Source organism: Sceloporus occidentalis, unplaced genomic scaffold, assembly GCF_023333645.1.
Source record: "Sceloporus occidentalis isolate IW3139 unplaced genomic scaffold, rSceOcc1.0.p SCAF_9, whole genome shotgun sequence".
NCBI lineage: Eukaryota > Metazoa > Chordata > Lepidosauria > Squamata > Phrynosomatidae > Sceloporus > Sceloporus occidentalis.
The window spans coordinates 1,849,921-1,869,469 of record NW_028316989.1 but is presented as its reverse complement, the minus strand read 5'-3'; the positions used below and the strand labels follow the sequence as shown (position 1 = coordinate 1,869,469).

The window sequence follows — 19,549 nt, the reverse complement described above, 5'->3', positions numbered from 1 at the left end:
TCAAGAATGCACTGGGCTGTAGAAGGATGCTTGCTAAAAACAAGAAATGGATCCCTGCATGAATAGGCTAGAAAGGTGGTGTAAACGTCTCCAGTGCTTTGTAAATGGGCATGCTTCCATACTCATGGCAGTCATTTTTGTGATACACTGAATAGTAAAAAATAAACCCACAACCTTCAAGGTTTCAGGAGTCTGTCTATGTATCCTGTAGGGACTCCAGCAGTTTAGCCAACAAATTTCACTCAAAAAATGTACTTGGAAGAGAAATTTTTATCTTTTCGTTAAGAAACATGTATGACACAGAGATTCCTCCCCCCCCCCCCCAGTAAATTTTAAAGAAATTTAGCGATGACCAATTATTTATAGTAAGAGCAAAACCTGTTTTTACTGTAAGGTCTGTTATATTGAATTATATTGCCCCTTTTGCACTTTCAAGAAAGAGTGAGAGCAACAAATAGAATAGCACAAAGTCTGTTATGCTGAACTGTATTATTGTTTCACACAAAATATCACAAACCAGCTTGTTTCTGTAACTGTAGCTCTCGCCTTACACCTTCCATGGGCTAATCTTACAAGAATGTAGCTGCCAAGGCCTGTTCGTTCCTGAACATCCCTCCAATGGAACTCTAACCTCCACAGAGTGAGTGGCTGCAAGAGAACACTAGGCCACTAGCACATGCAATCCAGGCAACACATGAATCTCTATGGAAGAACCAGCTTCCAGGAATGAGTTCGTTCTGGAAACCTGAATGTGGGTGAGGTGAGGGCAGCCCCTTTCCTAAGGGGATACAGTCAGGACATCAGCTCAGCAAACCTCTAGGCGCTGGTATTTCCAGAAGGCTATGTCTCCATCGTCGCTACAGGAAGCCAGCAGGCCAGACTCCTTGGGATTCCAAGCCACACAGTTCACATCCTGGGAGTGCGCCCGGGCCATGTGGACCGTCAGGCTGAAGGTGGGCTGCTGGGCATCAGAGTTGGGTTCTTCCTCAAACACCCGGATAGCGTCATCCCCGCAGGCTGTGGCTAAAGCCCCCGTCAAGTGGCACCTAAAGAGGATTAGAACCACCACCAATGCAGCAATACTGGATAGGTCTGGGGAGCTTTTTTGGCACCAGGGTGAGCAGCCTGGATTGGGAGTTGGCAGCAAGGTTGCCAAGTTTTCTACACAATATAGAACTGCCCTTTCTGTTGCCAGGCCAGCTCAAGTCTTATGAGATGAGGTCCTCACAAGCGTTCCAACCTCCAATGACCTTGCATGAGAGCTTCCCTATGTAAGACTTCAATATATAAGACTTGACATAAACTGGCCTTATGTGTTGCTTGGGCTGCCTAAATCTGTAGAGCTGAGTAGGAAAAGCAGGCAGCAGCCCTGCTCACAACAGGTGTTACTGTGTAATATTCGGCATGTAATTTAAAGTTATTTTGCTGCATATCAAATGCATGAAGTCAGCTTATGAGCACAGCTCATGCTCCACTATTTCTCTCTCCAGACCAAAAATGAGGAGGTAAAAGCAGGGGACCCTTTTTATGGTGCAGCCTCTATTCCCACTCTTAATTTAGCTATTCCCTGAGACTTTCTTTCCTTCCTCTTTTCCCTCCGCTTCACTCACCATGACACATCATAGATGGTCCTCGTGTGGAAGCCAGAGAGAGTGCAAATGCATTTCCAGGTAGGATCAGTGCCACAGCAGACCACCCCTGCAAAAGAAAAACAGCTCTTGAGGATCAGGATATAAACTCTGACAATCCAACCAATACTTTGGGACTCAACACAACAACAAATATGGTATCACTGTTAATACTGATATCTGTTATCATTAGGGCCATAGGAAGGGAAGGCATTTGGGCCAGTATGAGAAAACGGAGAACAACTGTATTTCTGCACTGGCCCCAATGAAGTCTTTACATCCTTGTTTAAATCACTTCCTTGGGATGGTTCAGCTTCTTCAAGGGAGCAACAATTGGAACTGGTCATATCAGACCTCTACAGCCACAGCCTTTGGATCATGGAGCAAATACCAACTCTTTGGCCCGATTTACTGTGGCCTCACTGCACCACTGACCTTGCTCGTTCCCTGGCTTGTACTGGCGCCAAATGCGGACTGTCTTGTCATCGCTGCAAGAGGCCAGTCGGTCTCCGCTCTGGTCGAAGGCCAGGCTCCAAACGGTGGACTCATGCCCTTCCAGTGTGGCAAAGCAAACCCAGTCATCCTCTTCCTCCCGGTACAGTTTCACAGTGTCATCGTAACTGGCTGATGCCAACAGCTGGGAGCAGAAAGGGAGACCCCTGAGTTCATTTCAGAAGGAAGCAACCAGTGGGGGTTCCCCATGTACATAAGAACAGGAGATAAAAAGCATGCAAGATGTTGCATCCAATGCAAAATTCAATTTCCTGAGAATCCCAGTATTCATGACAAACCAAGATCAAGTTTCTAGTCATTAATATACATGCAAGTGTATACATGCGAACTAGAGAGAGAGAACAAAACTTCCAACTATCTGAAATAATGAGAAACCATGCACTGGTTAAAGACTTGTTGTGTGCATTCACGTATGGTGACCCTAAGGTGAAACTAACATGGAGTTTTCTTGGCAGAATTTGTTCAGAGAAGGTTTGTCTTTGCCTTTCTCTGGAGCTGGAGAGAGTGACTTGCTTAAGGTCATCTAGTGGGTTTCCATGGCCAAGCAGGGATTTGAACCCTGGTCTCCCAGTATCCTAATCTAACACCCCAAACAGTACACAACATGGACTCTTTGGTTAAAGAGTGTTACCCGAATAATGCACAAGGAACCCCCTCCCCATGCATACCAGATTCCCTCCACACTCAGGGATATCAGCCGTTCACTCACCTCTTGGTTGGGATGCCAGGCCACATGCTTGACGTCCTGTGTGTGGGAATTCAAGACGCTCATGCACTCATACTCATCCTCTTCATCCACTGAAAAAGAGTGTGGAGCAGGTGGTAGTATGTGTAAGATCAGCTTAGAGAGGAGCCAAACCTTTCCCCATGCTCCACAAGCACATAACAACCATAAGGACCCTGGCTCCTCTCATCCCACTTCTCACCTTCCCAAACCCAGACGCTCTTGTCTCGGCTGCAGGTGGCCAGGAGGTTGCCGGAAGGAGCCCAGGCCACAGACTTCACCTCGTTCTCATGGCCCTCTAAAGTAGCGACACACTGAAAGAAAGCATTTCTTAAAGGAGAGGGCAACTGACAACCAGAAAGAAGCGAGAATCACTTGCTGTGACAGGGTCTGCGTCATGGAGATGAAACCAAAATGAGTTTAATCTAGATTCCACGGTGTTGCTTCTTTTTGAAGCTCACATTGTGAATTGCTGTCACAGTGATTGCAACTGCTTAATTTGGATGACCCAGTTTCAGGCCAATCCATTTGTGAGCTGAGTTTCAGTCAGGTTCCCCACTCTCAAGTTTCCATTTTGATCATCGGTTACAGCAGGTGAGCACATTCCAGAGCTCTGAGGGCCACACCAATTGATTTTGAGTTCCTCCATATGACTGGAGGAGGGGTTCTGCCCCCAAACACCGACAAAGCCGCCAGTTTGGGTGACCCTCCATAACAGCTCTTTATAATGTTTTGAGTAGCTTCAGGGCAGAAGATCCCCACTGGGCACACTCCCAGCTCAGGTTAACCACTGGCCAAGCCAGAATGTGGCCTTTAGCATATAATATACCCAGAAACAATACACACAATACGCCCAGTGACTCAGTAAGTATTGCCAAAGGTCAGTTGAGATAGGCAAGCTTCTTCTTTTGGGTAAACTGCAATACTTTTTCCCTTTTAATTTATTTTTAAAATGTTAATAAAGTGCAAAAAAGAGTCTAGTTTGAGGATCTGTTAGTTCAAACTTTGCATCATCCCATCATAGTCATCTGTTACCTCAAAATCCTCCTGGTTCTTCTTCCAAATGCAGGTGGTGGCGTCAAAGCTGGCCGACGCAAGGTAGTTACCACAAGGAGACCAGGCCACTTTGCGGATGGTCCTCTGGTGCCCCTCACCCAGCACAGATTTGCATACCCAGGTGTCACCTGTTGGGAAAGAAATTCATGAGGGGCATGTAACACTTCTGTGGTCTCCTATAAAGTCCTTCTCTTGACCATGGAACCCAAAGGGTTGTTTGTTATTTGCCATTGAGTCAGCTTCAACTTATGGCAGGTCTCTGAACAAGACATCCATGAGCTCCAGTCATCAATGGTCCTGCTGAGGTCTTGCAGATTCAGGGCAGCCGTGTCTTCCTTGACTGAAGCAATTCACCTGTAACGTGGTCTTCTTCTTTCTCTACTGACCTATACTTTCCCCAGCACTGTAGTCTTTTTACCGAGAGCCATGCCATCTCATGACGCGTCCTATTATTAGGAACACCAAATTCAACAGGTAGGAAGAGAGGGAGGCCACATGCCAGATGGATGGACTCTATTAAGGAGGTCACTAAGGGTTTTATGGGGCTGCAGGAATTAAGCAGAGCAGGGGAGGATGGGTGTGTGTGTGTGTCTTGGAGATGTCTCATCCATAGGGTCAAGATCGACTCAAAGGCAGTTAACACAACAAAATAATCCAGTTAAACCTTTAACAACCATCGTTAAAATTGGACCTGTAACTTCATTTCCAAACAGAAAGCATTTGTAATTTGAAATGGCATCCTCACATACCAATGGCATATACAGTCAACCCTCTGTTTTCGTGGGGGATCCGTTCTGGACACACACACACCCCTGCATATATCCAAGCACAGTTGGCTTGAATATAGGTGCGCAGCCCCGGGAGCGTGCATGTGTGCGCCTTGGGCACACGCCCCATTTCACCCCCTCTGTTTGTCCCTTGTGCATAAAGCAAGGGGTCCGGGTTTGAAACCTGAGAGGATGGAGGGAGGACTGTATATGTCTGTGCCTGGCTTCCACTCCCCCAAATGCATCTGAGGAAGTAGACTGAAGTCTGCTAAAGCTCATGCTGCCGATTTCTTTCTTTCAGTGAGTCCCAGAGGTGCTGCAAGATCTGGCTACCTAGCAGTGAAACCTGGGCGCTCACCTTCTTTGCCCCAAATGCGGATGCTGCGGTCCCCTCCGCAGGAAGCCAAGAGGGTCCCTGTAGGGTTCCAGGCCAGGAACCAACAGCGGGAGTCCGGGTGCGCAGGGATGCGAGACAAGAGCGTCAAGGAGTCCTTCATGATGGCGCCGAAGGCTGACACTTGGACCTAGGAAGCAGCAAAGGAAAAGAGAGGCCCGTGAGCAAAGAGAACCAAGGCTGGAGGCTCTGCTGAAGGGAAAAGAGAAATAACAGAGCGGCCATTTTGTCATTCATGCGTTTCTGGATGAGACACTGGCAGCTCTTCCACACTGAAGGAACATGGCAGTCTGACACCGCTTTAACTGTCATGGCCTTGTTCTGTGGAATCATGGGAATTGTAGTCCCATGAGACATTTAGCCTTCTCGGTCAGAGATTTCTGGCGCCACAATAAACTACAAATCCCAGAATCCCATTGGCTGGAGCCATGGCAGTTAAAGCGGTGTCAAACTGCATTCGTTCTGCAGTGTAGATGCAGCCAGTGGTAGGGGAGGGCAGGTCTCTTTTGGCGGGCCAGGTGTGCTGGACTCCAACACCCGTCATCCCCCAACAACCAGGTCCACGGGCAGGGGATTCTGGGAGTTGTAGTCCCAAAACACCTGGGAATGGGAGACGTTCTCCCTCAGTTCCCTGGGAATAATATAGGCAGCCTGGGCCTTTCGTCAGGGGCTGGAAATGGCTCCAGAACCGCCTCAATCCAAGCGACAGGAACAAACCCTGCCTTTCCTACCTGTTTCTCAAGCCCGCTCTCTGCGCATGCGCGAGAGACCGTCCCTAGACGAAGGCTCACTCCCGCCGCTATGCCTGCTGGGATTCGTAGTCTCCGCTCCAACCCGCCGCTACGTCTATCCAAGGCCTGCAAACCACAACACCCAAGATGCCTTGCGGTTCAGCCCGTTGAAGGCCGCCTTCTACCCTCGAAAAGAAAGGAAGGAAGCTGATATTTATGTATTTATTTATTTATCTACTTATACATCGAACGGCGCTCATAAGACAAACATCCTGAGGTAAACTGTCACCGAAACGTCACTAAAGTGAGCATCGTGGGTTTTTTTTTGTTCTGAAGTCTCGCGAGAGCTCCTGGGAGCGTGACGCCGGCCGTCTACGTCACCCTGACGTCACGCGTACTCTCGTTCCAGCCTCCCTCGAGCGGAGGAAGGCGGAAACGGAAGTGCTGAGCGGCGGCGGCGGCGGCGGCGGAGGAAGGGCCGGGGTCGTCGTCGGCGAAGGCGGCCCCTGAGGCGGCGGCGGAGCGAAGCGAGGGGAGCGGGAAGCGGGGCCTCTGCGTCCCCCTTTGTGCCTGCTTTGGTGGAGGGGAGCCGCCGCCCGGAGAGGTAAGGGCCGCTCTGGGTCCTCCTTGGAAGAAGGCTCTTCACCCGGCCGTCCCTTGGCAATGTCTCTTGGCCTGGGATTGCCAGCCCTGGAGGCAGCCCCAGGCAGGAGTCTCTCTCAGTCCTGGCGGGAGATGGCGCTTGGCAGGGGGCCTGGACCTCCCCAGACCTATCCTCGGCCGCTGCCTTCTGTACTCAGCCTGGTCCCGGCTGGAAAGGCTCCTCGGGATGGAGCCCGGAGCTGCTTCTAAGGGAAAGGGAGAGAGTAAGGGCAGTTCGAGAGAGGAGCCCTCCCTCGCCTTCCTTCCTCAATGGAGACCGCGGTGGAGGCTGGAGGGCCATCTGTGGTTGGGATGCTCGGGCGGAGAGTTCCTGCATGGCAGCAGAAGGGGCTGGGCTGGATCATGAGCCCTTAGCCTGGAGGCAGCCCTGGACCTCCGCAGCCCCGGCGGGAGCCTTTGCTAGCCCTGCCTAGAGATGACGCTTGGGAGGGAGCCTGGACCTTCTTCCCAGAGGAGCAGCCAGAGCTTCTTTAGGGACTGGCTTTTCGCCTGCTACGGCTGGCTCTGGCCCTTCAGGCTCCCAGGCAGGAGCTGCTCCCTCTCTTGCCTGGAGAGGATGGGGACAACGCAGCCCCAAACCTCCCAGGCCAGTCCCTTGGCAAAGGTCTCTTGGCCTGGGATTGCCAGCTCTGGAGGGAGGCAGCCCTGGGCTTCCTTAGCCCTAGCCCTGCCTGGAGATGATGCTCCAGAGCTGAAGCTGCCTTTCCCCAGAGCTAGTCCCTTGCTGTTGCCTCTTAACCGGATCTTATCACCCTCTCTGGCTCAGTGCTGGGGAATCCTGGGAATTGTAGTTCATTGTGGCACTAGAACTCTCTGACAGAGGAGTCTCACAAACTGCAGTTTGAGAATTCCCAAGCATTGAACCGGGGCAGTTAAAGCAGTCCCAAACTGGGTTATTTCTGCCGTGTGTTTTGGACCCTGGAAGCCTCCGTTTAGGAAAGCATGAAGTGACTGTGACCAGAGTCATGAACTCTCTGACAGGCGTTTGGTGTTTCTTGGTTCAACCTGGATCTTCTGAGCATCAAAACAGGAAGCGGCCTTCTATTCTGAGTCAGCCACCATCGTCTTGGGAGCTGTCATTGTGGCGCTCCAAAGCGGGGAGTCCCTAAGGTTGGGCCTCCAGATGTTTTGAACTTCAGCCATCTTGGCTGACAGTCAGGGATTCCGGGAGCCAAAGCCCAAAACATCTGGAGGACCAAAGTTTGGGAACCCTTCCTCTAGTCTAAGACTTCATGTAGGCTTCTTTATCTGGAGATCCCTGGCATTCCCTTCCGATGAAGTGCCTCCTTAGTAGTGACACACCTTGACTCCTAAGGGATGGCCTTTCAAGGCAGATCTGTCCCATGCCCTCTTTGGGATAACCTTGGTGATCTTATTTTCTCCCCCTCAGTTCTCTCTTTTAAATGGTTAACCCTATACAGTATCTGCCTCTTGATTTAAATCTACCTTCTAATTGTGGTGTTGGTTTGCCATCTCTTTGTAATCCTTTTCCATTGTGTGTCAGTTTTATTGTTGTTTGTGAACCACAAAGAAAAACACCTCTGCAGTTGGGCGCATAGATGTGGCATTGCTGCTGTTATTGATACCAAGAAGAGCGGAGTCTCCTCCGCCAGACTTTAGCTTTTGCCACAATAGACCTGTTTGTTTCTCAGGTGCCACACGACTCTTTGTTTAAGGCAAGCAGGATTAGTGTTTATAGAGAGGGCCGCGGTGGAGATTTCCCTTGCGTGCCAAATGAACGTAACAGCAACATAACGCTTTCTGTGTTTTACCATCAGTTTCAGATGGTAAAAAATGTGGATCATCACGCCTGATATTATTCCGTGGTGGCGACTTGTGCGGAGATGTGTCTGTGTGCAGGAGCTGCCGTTGAATAATATGGCCTGTGGCGATCGATCTGTGGGCAGCCAAATCCATGGATCGCCATCCCACTGATATGAAAGCTCCACTGTCTCCTTTGTTTTGACATACACTGAGTGGCTTCCAGTGCGCTAGTGTCTCCAGTACACTTACAGGAGTATCTCCTTGTGTCTAAAAGGAAAAGGAGTCTGAGATAAATGGGTTTCAGTTTAAGGGCAGGGAGGGCAAGGAGCACCTTGTGTCCCTTATTCCAAGTTGCATGTTGGTATTCTTCAGGAAGATGGCTGTCTTTGTCCTCATCCAGGCTGAGTGCTCTTGATGTGATGCATACAATGAGCTTGGAATAAGTGAACCAACAAAGCAATGCAGTCCTGCCAAGGTTTCTTTACATGAAAGAACAAGTTAGAGTGAAGACTGGCAAGGACAAGTGAGGGAGCCCTTAGCTTTCCAGCCAGCGGAGATCTACACGGAGCTGATGTAGATCAGTGGACAAAGATCCTGGAGAGCCCCTATTATCCTCAGGCTCTACACTGGGCTCTCGCCATATTGAATGGCTTTGTTAGAAACAGTTCAGAGGGATTTAAATGCACGCTAAAGGCACAGGTGAAGGTTAAGATGGAGAAGGATGCCTTTTGCCGAGCGGGAGCGTATAATCTCTCATCATCTCACTAGTTCCAATGCTGAATGGCATTCAGTGACACTGATACCCAGTTCAACATTTCAGTGGGCCATGAAATGATGAATGGCAATTAATGAACAATTCAGTCAGCCTTTTACCTAAAGGTAAACAGTTGTTGGTGTGGACCTTCACAGGGTTTCTGACTTAGGACAGCCCCCTGGCAAACCTATCATGGGGTTTTCTTCGCAAGCTTTGTTCAGTGGGAATTTGCCATTGTCTTCCTCTGATCTTGAGAGAAGGTTGCTTGCCTAAGGTTAATGAGTGTTTACTTCCCAATGTCCACAATGTATTTGCTAGCCTGTTCATCACAGATTTTTGTGGTGCACGCATATATATATATATATATTGAACTTCCTTACTTGGTCACCTGAAGGCATTTCTTTGTTGTTGTTCTGTGCCTTCAAGTTGACCCCCACTTATGGTGATCCTATCCTAGGACTTTCCTGACAACGTTTGTTCAGAGGGGTTTGCCACCATTGCTGCCTTCTGAGGCTGAGAAAGTGTGACTTGGTCAAGGCCACAAGGTGGGTTTCTGTGGCTGAGCAGAGATTCAGACTCTGGCCTCCAGTCCTAGGCCTGTTACAGACTGCCAAAATAAAGCTGCTTTGGGTCTCTTTGGAGGTATGCTATTTAAATGACGCATGGGTCCTAAGAGTCCGGAGGTTGCGCCAAAGCCACACTCCATTCCTAAGCACTGGAGTGCAGCTTTGGTGCAGCTTCCGGATTCTTAGGATGCATGCATCATTTAAACAGCATACCTCCAAAGAGACCCCAAGCAGCTTTATTTTGGCAGTCTGTAACAGGCCCTAGTCCAACACTCAAACCACGACACTACACTTACTCCTAGTTCTTTCTTACTACAGACAATAAGTTAGTTATAACTTTGCATCTGCTGGTCGCTTGATTCCTCCACTGTTTTTTCTTTCTTTCAGATTCTCCATTTAACAGTCTGTTCTGTCCACAGGCCTTCAGCTTTCTCTTGACCTGGGCCCAACAGCATTGGCAATACTGGAGACACATAGCCTCACGAAGATCCTGAGTGCCTCCGGACGCAGTTGTGTTCCTTTGGATTATCTGGCCTGATCCTGGAAAGAGCTTCCACATGTACACCCCAAGTGGCTCGGTGCTGCCCAGTGGGCGCAGGCGGAGAGGCCAGGATGGGAGTGCCTTGCCAAAGCAGCCGGAAAGGAGCCTGGCTTCTGCCTTGCCTGGTGCCCTCTCGATAACTGCCCTTTGTACTGCACTGGCGGAGCCTGCCTGGCTACGGATACATGGGGGCACTTGTACTCGCCAAGAGCTGGGTGTTGCTGATGTGCTTGGATATGTTGACCCTGAATTACTGAAAGGTGAGAGTGGAGTGTGGGTTGCTGTTGTGTGCCTCCAAGTTGTTTCTGATACATGGCAGCCCTAAGGTATTTCACAGGGTTTTCTTGGCAAGGTCTGTTGAGAGAGGAAAGCCTTTGCTTTCCTCTGAGGCTGAGAGTGTGTCACTGTGGGTTTCCATGGCTGAGCAGAGAGTCAAACTCTGGTCTCCAGAGTCTCCCATCACTCACTTACACCAGGCTGGCTCTCTGGATATGTATAACATGTTTTACTCTCTGTTGCACCTGCTTTTCCCCCTTCTTTTCCTCTTTTTGTCTTTTCCACTCCCAAATTCAGACAATAAGGCCCTGATGTCAGGAACCTGGCTTGCTTACTTTTCCTATCTGTTGCACAAAGTCCAGCCGCGGTGCCATGTAACTCCAGGTGATAATTCTCTAAATGGGAGCAAGAGGAAGTTAATGTCATATTCAGAGGCGGCTGAGTCATTCTGGTGTCCCTGTCCCTGTCAACTTGGCAGAGTCCTTGGTACATCAGGCTCCAGGCAAATATTGCTTTGGTATTAGATTATGTGACTGTGCTGTGCTTATTACACATGAAACAACCTGAAATTAAGGATATTATATTGTATTGAATAGGCAGTAAATGCTGGCTGTTGTATTGGTGAAACAGATGTAGAACATGATAGAACAGCGTCAGATTGAGAAGAGCTGCATCTTGAAATGGTCTCTGCTTGGTCCTTGCTAAAAACCTCGGAATCCATTTTCTCATTTCCCACCAGTCTGTTTCCAGCCTTCATATCTGTAGACAAAATAAGAAATGGGAAGATATAAACATTTATTTCCCCCCACCATTTTTGAGTTCTAAAATCATGAAATTCTTGCTTCAGTTTGACATTAAAACTAATCCAATGTGCTGCTCTTGAATACCCTCTGGGATATTATGGAAACGAGAAAATCAACTACGTATGGTGGGATGGAGAAGTGTAAAGTGTATGTTTTTAGCGGTATGTTTAATGAGGCCAGTACCTAAAGAACCGTAGATTGAGTTTCTGAGCTCGGGGTCTTTAGACTTGTATCCCAAAACAACACAACCCTTTTGAAATGCCATTAAGAGAGTATGTCTGTTGCTCAACTCATTGTGGCTACAGTAAGCTTTTGCAGCCAAGACACTTGTGCCCCCAGCCCTGCACTGAGGGCTTGGTATTCTGCCAGATTCATCGTTGTCGCTCAAGCCATGCCATTTTCAGTTACATGCAGCCAAGGGAAACCCTTCCCAATGTATCTTGAGCCCTGCCACACGTATGCCATGAAGTGGTCTGGTTCTCCATTACAGTCGCTGCCTTTTTGCAGTGGCTGTCGGCTTCCTGATGGGCCACACGCTGCACTTGGTTTGTGCTTTTTGTCTTGCCCAATGTGTGGTGCAGTTTGTTGCCATGGTAAAAACAACAAGACAGGTTTGGGTGGAACACCTATGTAGCTCGAAAGATCTTTGACGAAAACAAATACATTTGAAGAGGCTGTGAACTGAAACGGCCCCTTGTTTATGTGAGAATGGGCAAAATAGCCAACCGATCAGCCTTGCCGAAACAGAGGAGAAGGAAGTTTTGAACCACAAGGGAAGCTGGAAAAATCCTGAGGCTGAGTCAGACATCCTGCTGAAAGACATTAAAAGCAGGCTGCAGGAGACTGTTATGGCAAGCTATAATTAGAGCCACGAACCAGGAGAACCTGCCCCTGGCAAAATGGAGTGCCCTTCAGTAGCAACTTCCCATGGGCATGTGATTTCTTCTTTGTGTAACCATAGCCAGAAACCTCCAGCCTTGTGCAGGTTTCCATCAGGCAACTCTGGAATATACTTAACTATATAGGTCTGATTCGAGTGCAAAAGCAAATCTCATGGTTGTAGAGTCTGGCTTGGAAGGTTGTTTTGTATTTCATGAATCCCTCTAGAACAGAGTGGGGAAAGTACAGCCTATGAACCACTTTTGCAACAGTGCAGTCCATGGGTGAATATTAGCCCCTTCCTCTTCTGCAGTAGCCCACCTCTGTTTTGGAAACAACAGCATTCTCTTCCTAGATGTTCACTGCTGCACAATTCACTTCTTCACAGCCAGTAGATGAGTAAGCGGCATAAAGAGTGGTTTTAAACACTGAACATGTCAGATAATATTGATCGAAACAAAGCCAAAAGCAGCAGAGCACTGCTCCCATTTTCACAGATGAGCAAGTCACTCTTAGGCCTTTTCTTCAAGTTAAAAGCTGCCTGAGCAGACATTTTATCAAACATTTACTTGTAAAAGGTAAAACCTTTACCTTTGCTGTGTATGTAAAAAAATTGTTTCCTTTCTTTTGCAGTAAGGAAGAAGCCGGCCACCTATTTTTAGGCAATAAAACCATCCAGATTAGGCTGGCATATTTCACACTGCTGCATTTTATGTCAAAGATGTTAAGCCTCTTGATCGCCAGGGTGCAGAGAACTTGCTGCCAGTAGTACTATAAAGACTTTTAATGGAGCATTAAAATGATGGAAATGATTTTTTTTCCCATGCTAATGACAGTCACCATCTTGATCATGCAGATCACATCTGCTTTCAACCAGCCTCTGCAGATGCTTAGCAGAGAATTCCAGATAATGTGACAAGCTGTGAAGTCGAAGGCTTTCATGGCCGGCATCCATAGTTTTTTTGTGGGTTTTTCGGGCTCTGTGGCCATGTTCTAGAAGAGTTTCTTCCTGACGTTTCGCCAGCATCTGTGACAAGCTGTGGGAATTCTGGCAAAGATCTAGGAGCTTATGTGCAATAGTGAAGTTTATGGAAGCTAACGTTTGGTTCTGTCTGCCCCTCCTAGACTACTGCATGAACCCCCAGACAGTGTTGTTGCTCCGGGTTATTGCTGCCTTCTGCTTCTTGGGAATCATCTGCAGCCTTTCTGCCTTCCTCTTGGATGTATTCGGACCCAAGCATCCTGCACTGAAGATCACGCGGCGCTACGCATTTGCTCACATCCTCACAGGTACTCAAACTGGGTTGATCTTCCATGAGGGCTGTTGGGTGGGGCCCATGTCATTTATATTTGCAGTCCTGTTCCAAAGCACGGTTCACAAACTCCCTGTATGGGTCGGACATCTGGTTCCTGGGCCAGCCATATGCTAGTTCTGCTTCACTAAGCCCATGGGGTTGCTAGGCGGTCCTTTGAAGTGGTATCCTTGGCTGCTACTTTCCTATTGTCTGGGGGCAGCCACTGAGAAGGCCCTCTCTTACCCACCCAGCAACTGTGGTTTCAATGGTGGTGGGACTGAGAGAAGGGCTTCTCCTGATAAGCTAAGAATTGTGCTTGGAAAAGAGCTGGCAGCCAGTGGTGCTATTTCAAGAGAGGTGTAGTATAGTCTCTGTAACCTGCCCCAGTTAACAGTCTGATTGCTGGTTGATTCCCGTTTTTCAGCTGCAGAAAAACATCAGCATGAGAGAGTTATTGATGCCAATATGTCCTGTGGGGAGCATGCAGCTCAGTCTCAATTATACTGCAAAAGCATTTCCAGTCCAGGAGACAATTCCTGTCTTCTACCCTTCATATACTCACATTTGACAAACCAAAAGAACGTTGAAGAGGCAAAGTGTTGTTCTGTCAGGGCCACTTGAAAGAGCAACAGCATGCGGTATCTTGGTACTGCATCTGTTCCTCCTCCTAATTTGGAACACCCCTCCCTCTTTTTTGCTTCCACTTTCAGTGTTGCAGTGTGCCACGGTGATTGGGTTCTGTTACTGGGCCTCGGAGCTGATCCTGGCACAGCAGCAGCAGCACAAAAAGTACCATGGCTCCCAAGTGTACGTTACGTTTGCCGTCAGCTTTTACCTAGTGGCCGGCGCAGGTGGGGCCTCAATCCTTGCCACAGCTGCCAACCTTTTGCGCCACTACCCCACTGAAGAAGAGGAGCAGGCCTTGGAGCTCCTCTCAGAGATGGAGGAGAACGAACCTTACCCAGCAGAGTACGAAGTGATCAACCAGTTCCAGCCACCTCCGGCATACACACCCTAACACATCCACTGGGAGACCGGGCCAGGGGAGGACGGCTTTTTTCTCCCCCAGCCTGACCCTGGAGCCGAACTGTACACAATTGCTTGGGAAGATGTTCCCTTGTCCTGGAGCCACTCACTGGTGCTTTCCCCCTCACCCCCAGGTGGTCCACTCACTTCTACAACTTCCTTGCCAGGGAGAGAACTCACTTGAAAGAGTCACCCACACAGAGCTTTGCTCAGGCACCGACCTCCAAAGCCACTCTGTGCACTAAGACGCAGTCAATTGGGTGAGCTTTTCTTCCTCCAATCCTTCTTGTGATGAACTTTGAAATAATTGAACGATGTGAGCCCACTTTTCTGTGACTCTGCAGACTTGAGGATCGTCCAGGCACTTGTTCTCCCTTGGATGTGCTCCTGTGCAGAGATGAAAGGCAGAGGCATTTCAGTCGGTGGAGGAGCGTCTCATCTCATAGGTGCAAGGGATGGCATGTCTGCACCTTGACTGAGCAGGAGCAGGTTGGGGCACCAACATTTTTGTTTGTTTTGGGAATGGCGATAAGATCTTTCACACCGGTGTACACACTCAGAAGTAGTGAGTTTGACAGTCCTGCACTGCTCATCCTTCCCCTCACCTGTCCTCCGCCAGCACAGAGGCCTATCTTCTTTTGGGGGAATGTGACTCACACCTGGTGGGGCTCTATGTTTAGCACGTCTGAAATTGGGGCTCCTTCTCTATGCACTGGTTTGTGGGGTGGGGTGGCAAGAGGGCATCACATTTCATTTGATTCATGTGTTACCTGAAAGGCACAATAAGCTTGCTGCCACCATTGCTTCATCCGCACCCACATTCTGCCTCATGCTACTTAAAGAAGCATTTTGCACTTTATTTGCTGTTCTCACCCCCTGCTTCCCCTCTAACCATTTACGGGGCAGAGGGGGAACAAAAAACTTGGCAGAACCAGCTCAAGGGTGTTGCCACTACTGAATTTCTCTTCAATAGGTTAGACTGTCTTTTAGCTTAAGAGACCAGGGCCTTCGTAAGGGCTGTCATTCCAGTTGGTACTGAGGTGTGTGCATAAACACTCATCCACATGTATACATAGGCAGCCCAGCTCTCAAAGTACAAAAGTTTATTCAGCTATCACTGATGTTAAGAAAATATGCAAATACCTGGTTCCAGGCCTGAATTTAATTATTTTTAGCTGTTTTCATCTTTTCCCCGCCACCTACTTTTTGTTCGGAGCCTCTTTCAAGCCTCAAAACAATATTTTCTGACTTATACCAGAGGCCGCATTCTCACATCAAGTTTCTCTTAGCTATGATTTATTCTTCAGCCATAAATTGTCCTACAGATGACCAAACATTCTCCATTTTAGGTCTGTATCTCCCCTGCTTTGCCTCTCAGCTCCTATTTCAGGGTGAGCAGTGGGAGAAACAAGCTAGGGATGGACTGCATTTCTCAGCAGACGGGTAACACCAAGCCATGGTTTAAAGTGGTCAGAGTTTGTAAGCCAGTAATGACAGTGACAGTTTGCTTGCAGGGATAGGTTTGAATAAAACAAAAAGAGTTCAGCAGACCACAACCTGGCTTACCTTTATGTATCAATCTGGCCAGTGTTTACTGCAGAGATTCTTCTGGCAAAGCAGCTCAGAGTGCTCTGTATCCACTCCACATTGTGAAGGATGCTTGCTAGTCTAGTATTCTGAAGCTATATCCTGAGGTTACCTTTGCCTTTCAAATTGATATCTGAAATATACCAACTTTTATCTTTCCCATTCTTGTCGCAGCTCATGCTGAGGAAATCATGTGCAGTACAGTGTCTTCTACCAAGGTTCCCAGGCTATAGGTACGGTATCTTAGGGGGAAGAATGATTCCTTTCTCTTCTAATCCAGAGCTGGGGAAACCTTCAGACCTCTGTGTTCATAAGCGCCAGTTCCCATCATTTTTCATGAATGGCAAGATTGGCTACTAGGGCATGAGGGTGAACATCTTAAGACCCACAAATTTCACAGCCTCTTCTTAAGAGCATGGTCAGAATAATTGGCCATTGGCTGTAGCTGCGTTTTGGAGAAATGTTTGCCTTTTTTGTGAAAGGCAGAAAGGGAGTAGACAAATCTATAGAACTTGGTCTAACTTTAAAAACAGCAGCATTCTCTTTGGCAGCAGATCCAACAGTGCTTTAACCCACTCGTCTGTTAGATGAATGCATCACTTCAGTAGCCTTACTTTTGGTTCCTCCTTGCTGCTGCTTGCCATCCTTTCCCACAGAGGACTTTCCAAATGTTCACAAAGCAGACTCCGTAGCCTTTTTTGCGTGTGCTGGGAGTGAAAACAGTTCTTCCCCATCCCCTCCAGGCCAACGTGTACGAGAAAAAGCATTTGGCTGTAAATAGTGTGCATAATTCTACTATCTCCACCTTGGTTTCTAATCTTTGGGTCGCAAAGAAATGGATGTGAGCTCTGGGGAAGTGGGTTGGTCATGCTCTTGCAGTCCTCCTCCTTTTCTGGCCCTCGGGAAGGAGAGCGATGGTGGCAGCACCTCCATGTGCCAAAGGGAGTTCGACCTGTCTCCGGAACGGAGGCGGCTGCACTCAGCTTGTTTCCACAGAGGGGACTTGGCCAAATCTGGTTTCCGTGTGATCTGTGCACTTGGTTACTGTGATCATTTTTAGACCTTGAACATAATTCATAAAGCACTGTTGATTATAAAACCATCTGTAAAATCCTGGATTCCTTTTTCTACCAAAAAGAAAAATAAAACAAGGATGTAAATAGTCTCTGTTGGATATTTCCACCTGAGCTTGCAAAACAAAGTATCACCATTGGGCAATCCTGTGCACTCCCCCTCCCTTGAAAACCATTCCAAACATAGCTACTGCTTGCCTGTGTGTAACTTGCCTTTCCAGTAACCAAAGGCCACTATCTTGCATGTACATAGAAAGTTTCCTAATTTTGGTTTTTAGCAACAGTCATGCCAATGCAAGGTATGTATTAGTCCTCAGTTTTTGTCAATCTGCCTTCGACCTATTTTTCGTGAGGCCGGTGCATGACAAAGAAAAAGGATTTATGATCTCCTTTGTGGGGATAGGTAAGCCTCCCGCAGCAAGGGGAAGCCTTTCTCTCGCCCTTCCCTTTGTGGTGTTGTCTGAATCTGAATGGAAAGGTCTCATGGTTGGAGCACATTCGGCTCTGGAAAGGAAAGTATTGTAAAGCTGTTGAATGACCTCTAAAAGCACTGATGCACATACCCTTAAGAGAGTGTCTGTATTGTTGGACTCCAAGTCCCATCAGGTCCCAGCACGCTTGACCACTGTTGAGGGGTGATGGGTATTGCAGCTCAGCAACTTTTGAAGGCCCAAAGGTTCCCTGGTCCTGATATAGTGGCTTCAATATACAGAGAGAGGGAAGAAGGTTAAAAAAAACACCTTTCCTCCTTGAATCTTGCAATCTGAATTTTGAAATGGGGAAGAGAGCAGGAAGGTCTTAGCTTGAGCTGAGATTGAAAGGATGGGGCACAGAAGTCCTCTTGGAGCTCCAAAAGCAACAGCGAAATATTCTAGCAACGCAGCAAAGCTTGTGGAGTATATCTTTTAAACATTTAGCTGGTCTTGGGGGAAAAAGAAAGCGGTTGTGTACTGGAAACAATTGTATTTTATCAGCTGGAGTTATTTTGGTTGTCCTGCCTTAGTCAGCAGCACAGCTTCTTGGATGAAGTATTTCGTTTCGGATCAAACACTGACCCCTTTGTTCTCGACACCGCTTTACCCAGTTTGCTAGCAGTCTGCTTGGGCATGTAATGAAATGCATTTTTATTTTTCATCGGAAGATCTGAGGGTGGCGCAGGGGAAAGAGGATGGCAGGACCTTGCAGTTCTTATCACTGGCTTATTTATAAAGAGTTATGTACATGGAAGGTACGAAAAGGCAAGGTCCCCTAACCTGTTACACAGCTACAATTTGCTCACTGTTTTTAAGGGTAGTAGCCACTCCGAGTGGTTTCTTAAAGAAGTGATTATTTCTTAACCAACCGATCACACTTGAATACGCTTATATATGTTGTTACACCTCCATGAAGGTGCCGTTTTGGAGAGCCTGATGGAAGAGAGATGTTACTTTGAGATAACTTCACATTTAATAAAAACTACCACTTACTGTTAGCCTTGTCGTCTTTGAAGCCTTTCCCTGCGGGTTTGGAAATGTGTCTGTTCTTCGCTGAGATGCTGTAATAGAACTGGGCAAAGAAAGCTGAAAAGGTCACTTCAGAGCCTTATGAGCATTGTAGAAGATCCGGGTTTAAAAGAGAGAACGAAATGGCTTTTAGTAGTCTTATTGCCATTATTATTAGCATCCCCCCCCCAATATTATATATTTGTAAGATTGTAGAAGTAGAAATAGCAAAGATCTATTAATCGTTCTTTCTTCTAGGATGTTGTTTGTCAAACTTTGTCATTTGGTGTGAAGTCGAAGGATTTCATGGCCGGCGCCCATAGTTCATTGTGGGGTTTTCGGGCCAAATGTGGCCATGTTCTAGAAGAGTTTATTCCTGACATTTTGCCAGCATCTGTGGTTGGCATCTGCAGAGAATTCAGAGATGCTGGTGAAACATCAGGAATAAACTCTTCTAGAACATGGACACATTTGGCCCAAAAAACCCACAAAAACCAGCATATTCAGTTTTGTACAAATTGATGCCAATCTTTTTTGGTGGCGTACAAGCGGCTGCTCTGATCCTATAACGGAAAAAGGCACTTGCTGTGGGATGGGGAAATGTGAGTTACTATTCCAATGGGTTGTTAAATCTCTACATTTACAATGGCCATTTCCACCTTTTGCAAAAACAACACACACACACCCATATATCTACTTTTAGATTGTTCTCTCAAAGGCAGATTTGGGTCATTTAAAGCCAAGTTGCGTCACTAGTAATGTGTGGTAATGAGAGAGGAGGACAGAAGAAAGGAATAGGGGATGCCTGGTATCTGCACTGCAGGATTAATGCAGTTTGACACCACTTTGACTGCCATGGCTCCATCCTATGGGATCCTGGGATTTATAGTTTGATTTTTCTGACAGAAGGCCAAATGTCTCACTAAACTACAGATCCCAGAATTCCATAGCGTGGAGCCACAGTGGTTAAAGCAGCATGAAGCTGCATTAATTCTGCAGTGCAGATGCCACCCAAATCTCTCCCAGAA

At 47.6% G+C, this 19,549-nt stretch overlaps 2 protein-coding genes across 4 annotated transcripts; one reads left to right on the top strand and one right to left on the bottom strand.

Annotated features, from left to right (window-relative positions):
* Positions 1 to 470: 470 nt before the first annotated feature.
* On the bottom strand, positions 471 to 5,873 carry CIAO1 (cytosolic iron-sulfur assembly component 1). 2 transcript variants are annotated; one of them, XM_089538329.1, is made up of 8 exons: positions 5,814 to 5,873; positions 5,047 to 5,212; positions 3,901 to 4,049; positions 3,068 to 3,179; positions 2,851 to 2,939; positions 2,064 to 2,265; positions 1,611 to 1,698; positions 471 to 1,046 (listed from the first exon to the last, which is right to left on the bottom strand). In XM_089538329.1, exons 2-8 carry the CDS (start codon positions 5,183 to 5,185, stop codon positions 806 to 808), a joined length of 1,020 nt encoding a protein of 339 aa, XP_089394455.1. In that variant the 5' UTR covers positions 5,186 to 5,212; positions 5,814 to 5,873; the 3' UTR covers positions 471 to 805. The 2 variants fall into 2 exon arrangements, with proteins under 2 accessions (XP_089394455.1, XP_089394456.1); XM_089538330.1 differs by lacking the exon at positions 5,814 to 5,873 and adding an exon at positions 5,683 to 5,790.
* Positions 5,874 to 6,323: 450 nt separating this feature from the next.
* TMEM127 (transmembrane protein 127) lies at positions 6,324 to 18,511 on the top strand. Of its 2 annotated transcripts, none has more exons than XM_089537640.1 (4): positions 6,324 to 6,417; positions 9,980 to 10,361; positions 13,185 to 13,349; positions 14,065 to 18,511. In XM_089537640.1, the coding sequence occupies exons 2-4, from the start codon at positions 10,118 to 10,120 to the stop codon at positions 14,370 to 14,372; spliced, it is 717 nt and encodes a 238-aa protein (XP_089393766.1). In that variant the 5' UTR covers positions 6,324 to 6,417; positions 9,980 to 10,117; the 3' UTR covers positions 14,373 to 18,511. The 2 variants fall into 2 exon arrangements, with proteins under 2 accessions (XP_089393766.1, XP_089393767.1); XM_089537641.1 differs by having other exon boundaries at positions 9,948 to 10,361.
* Positions 18,512 to 19,549: the final 1,038 nt, after the last annotated feature.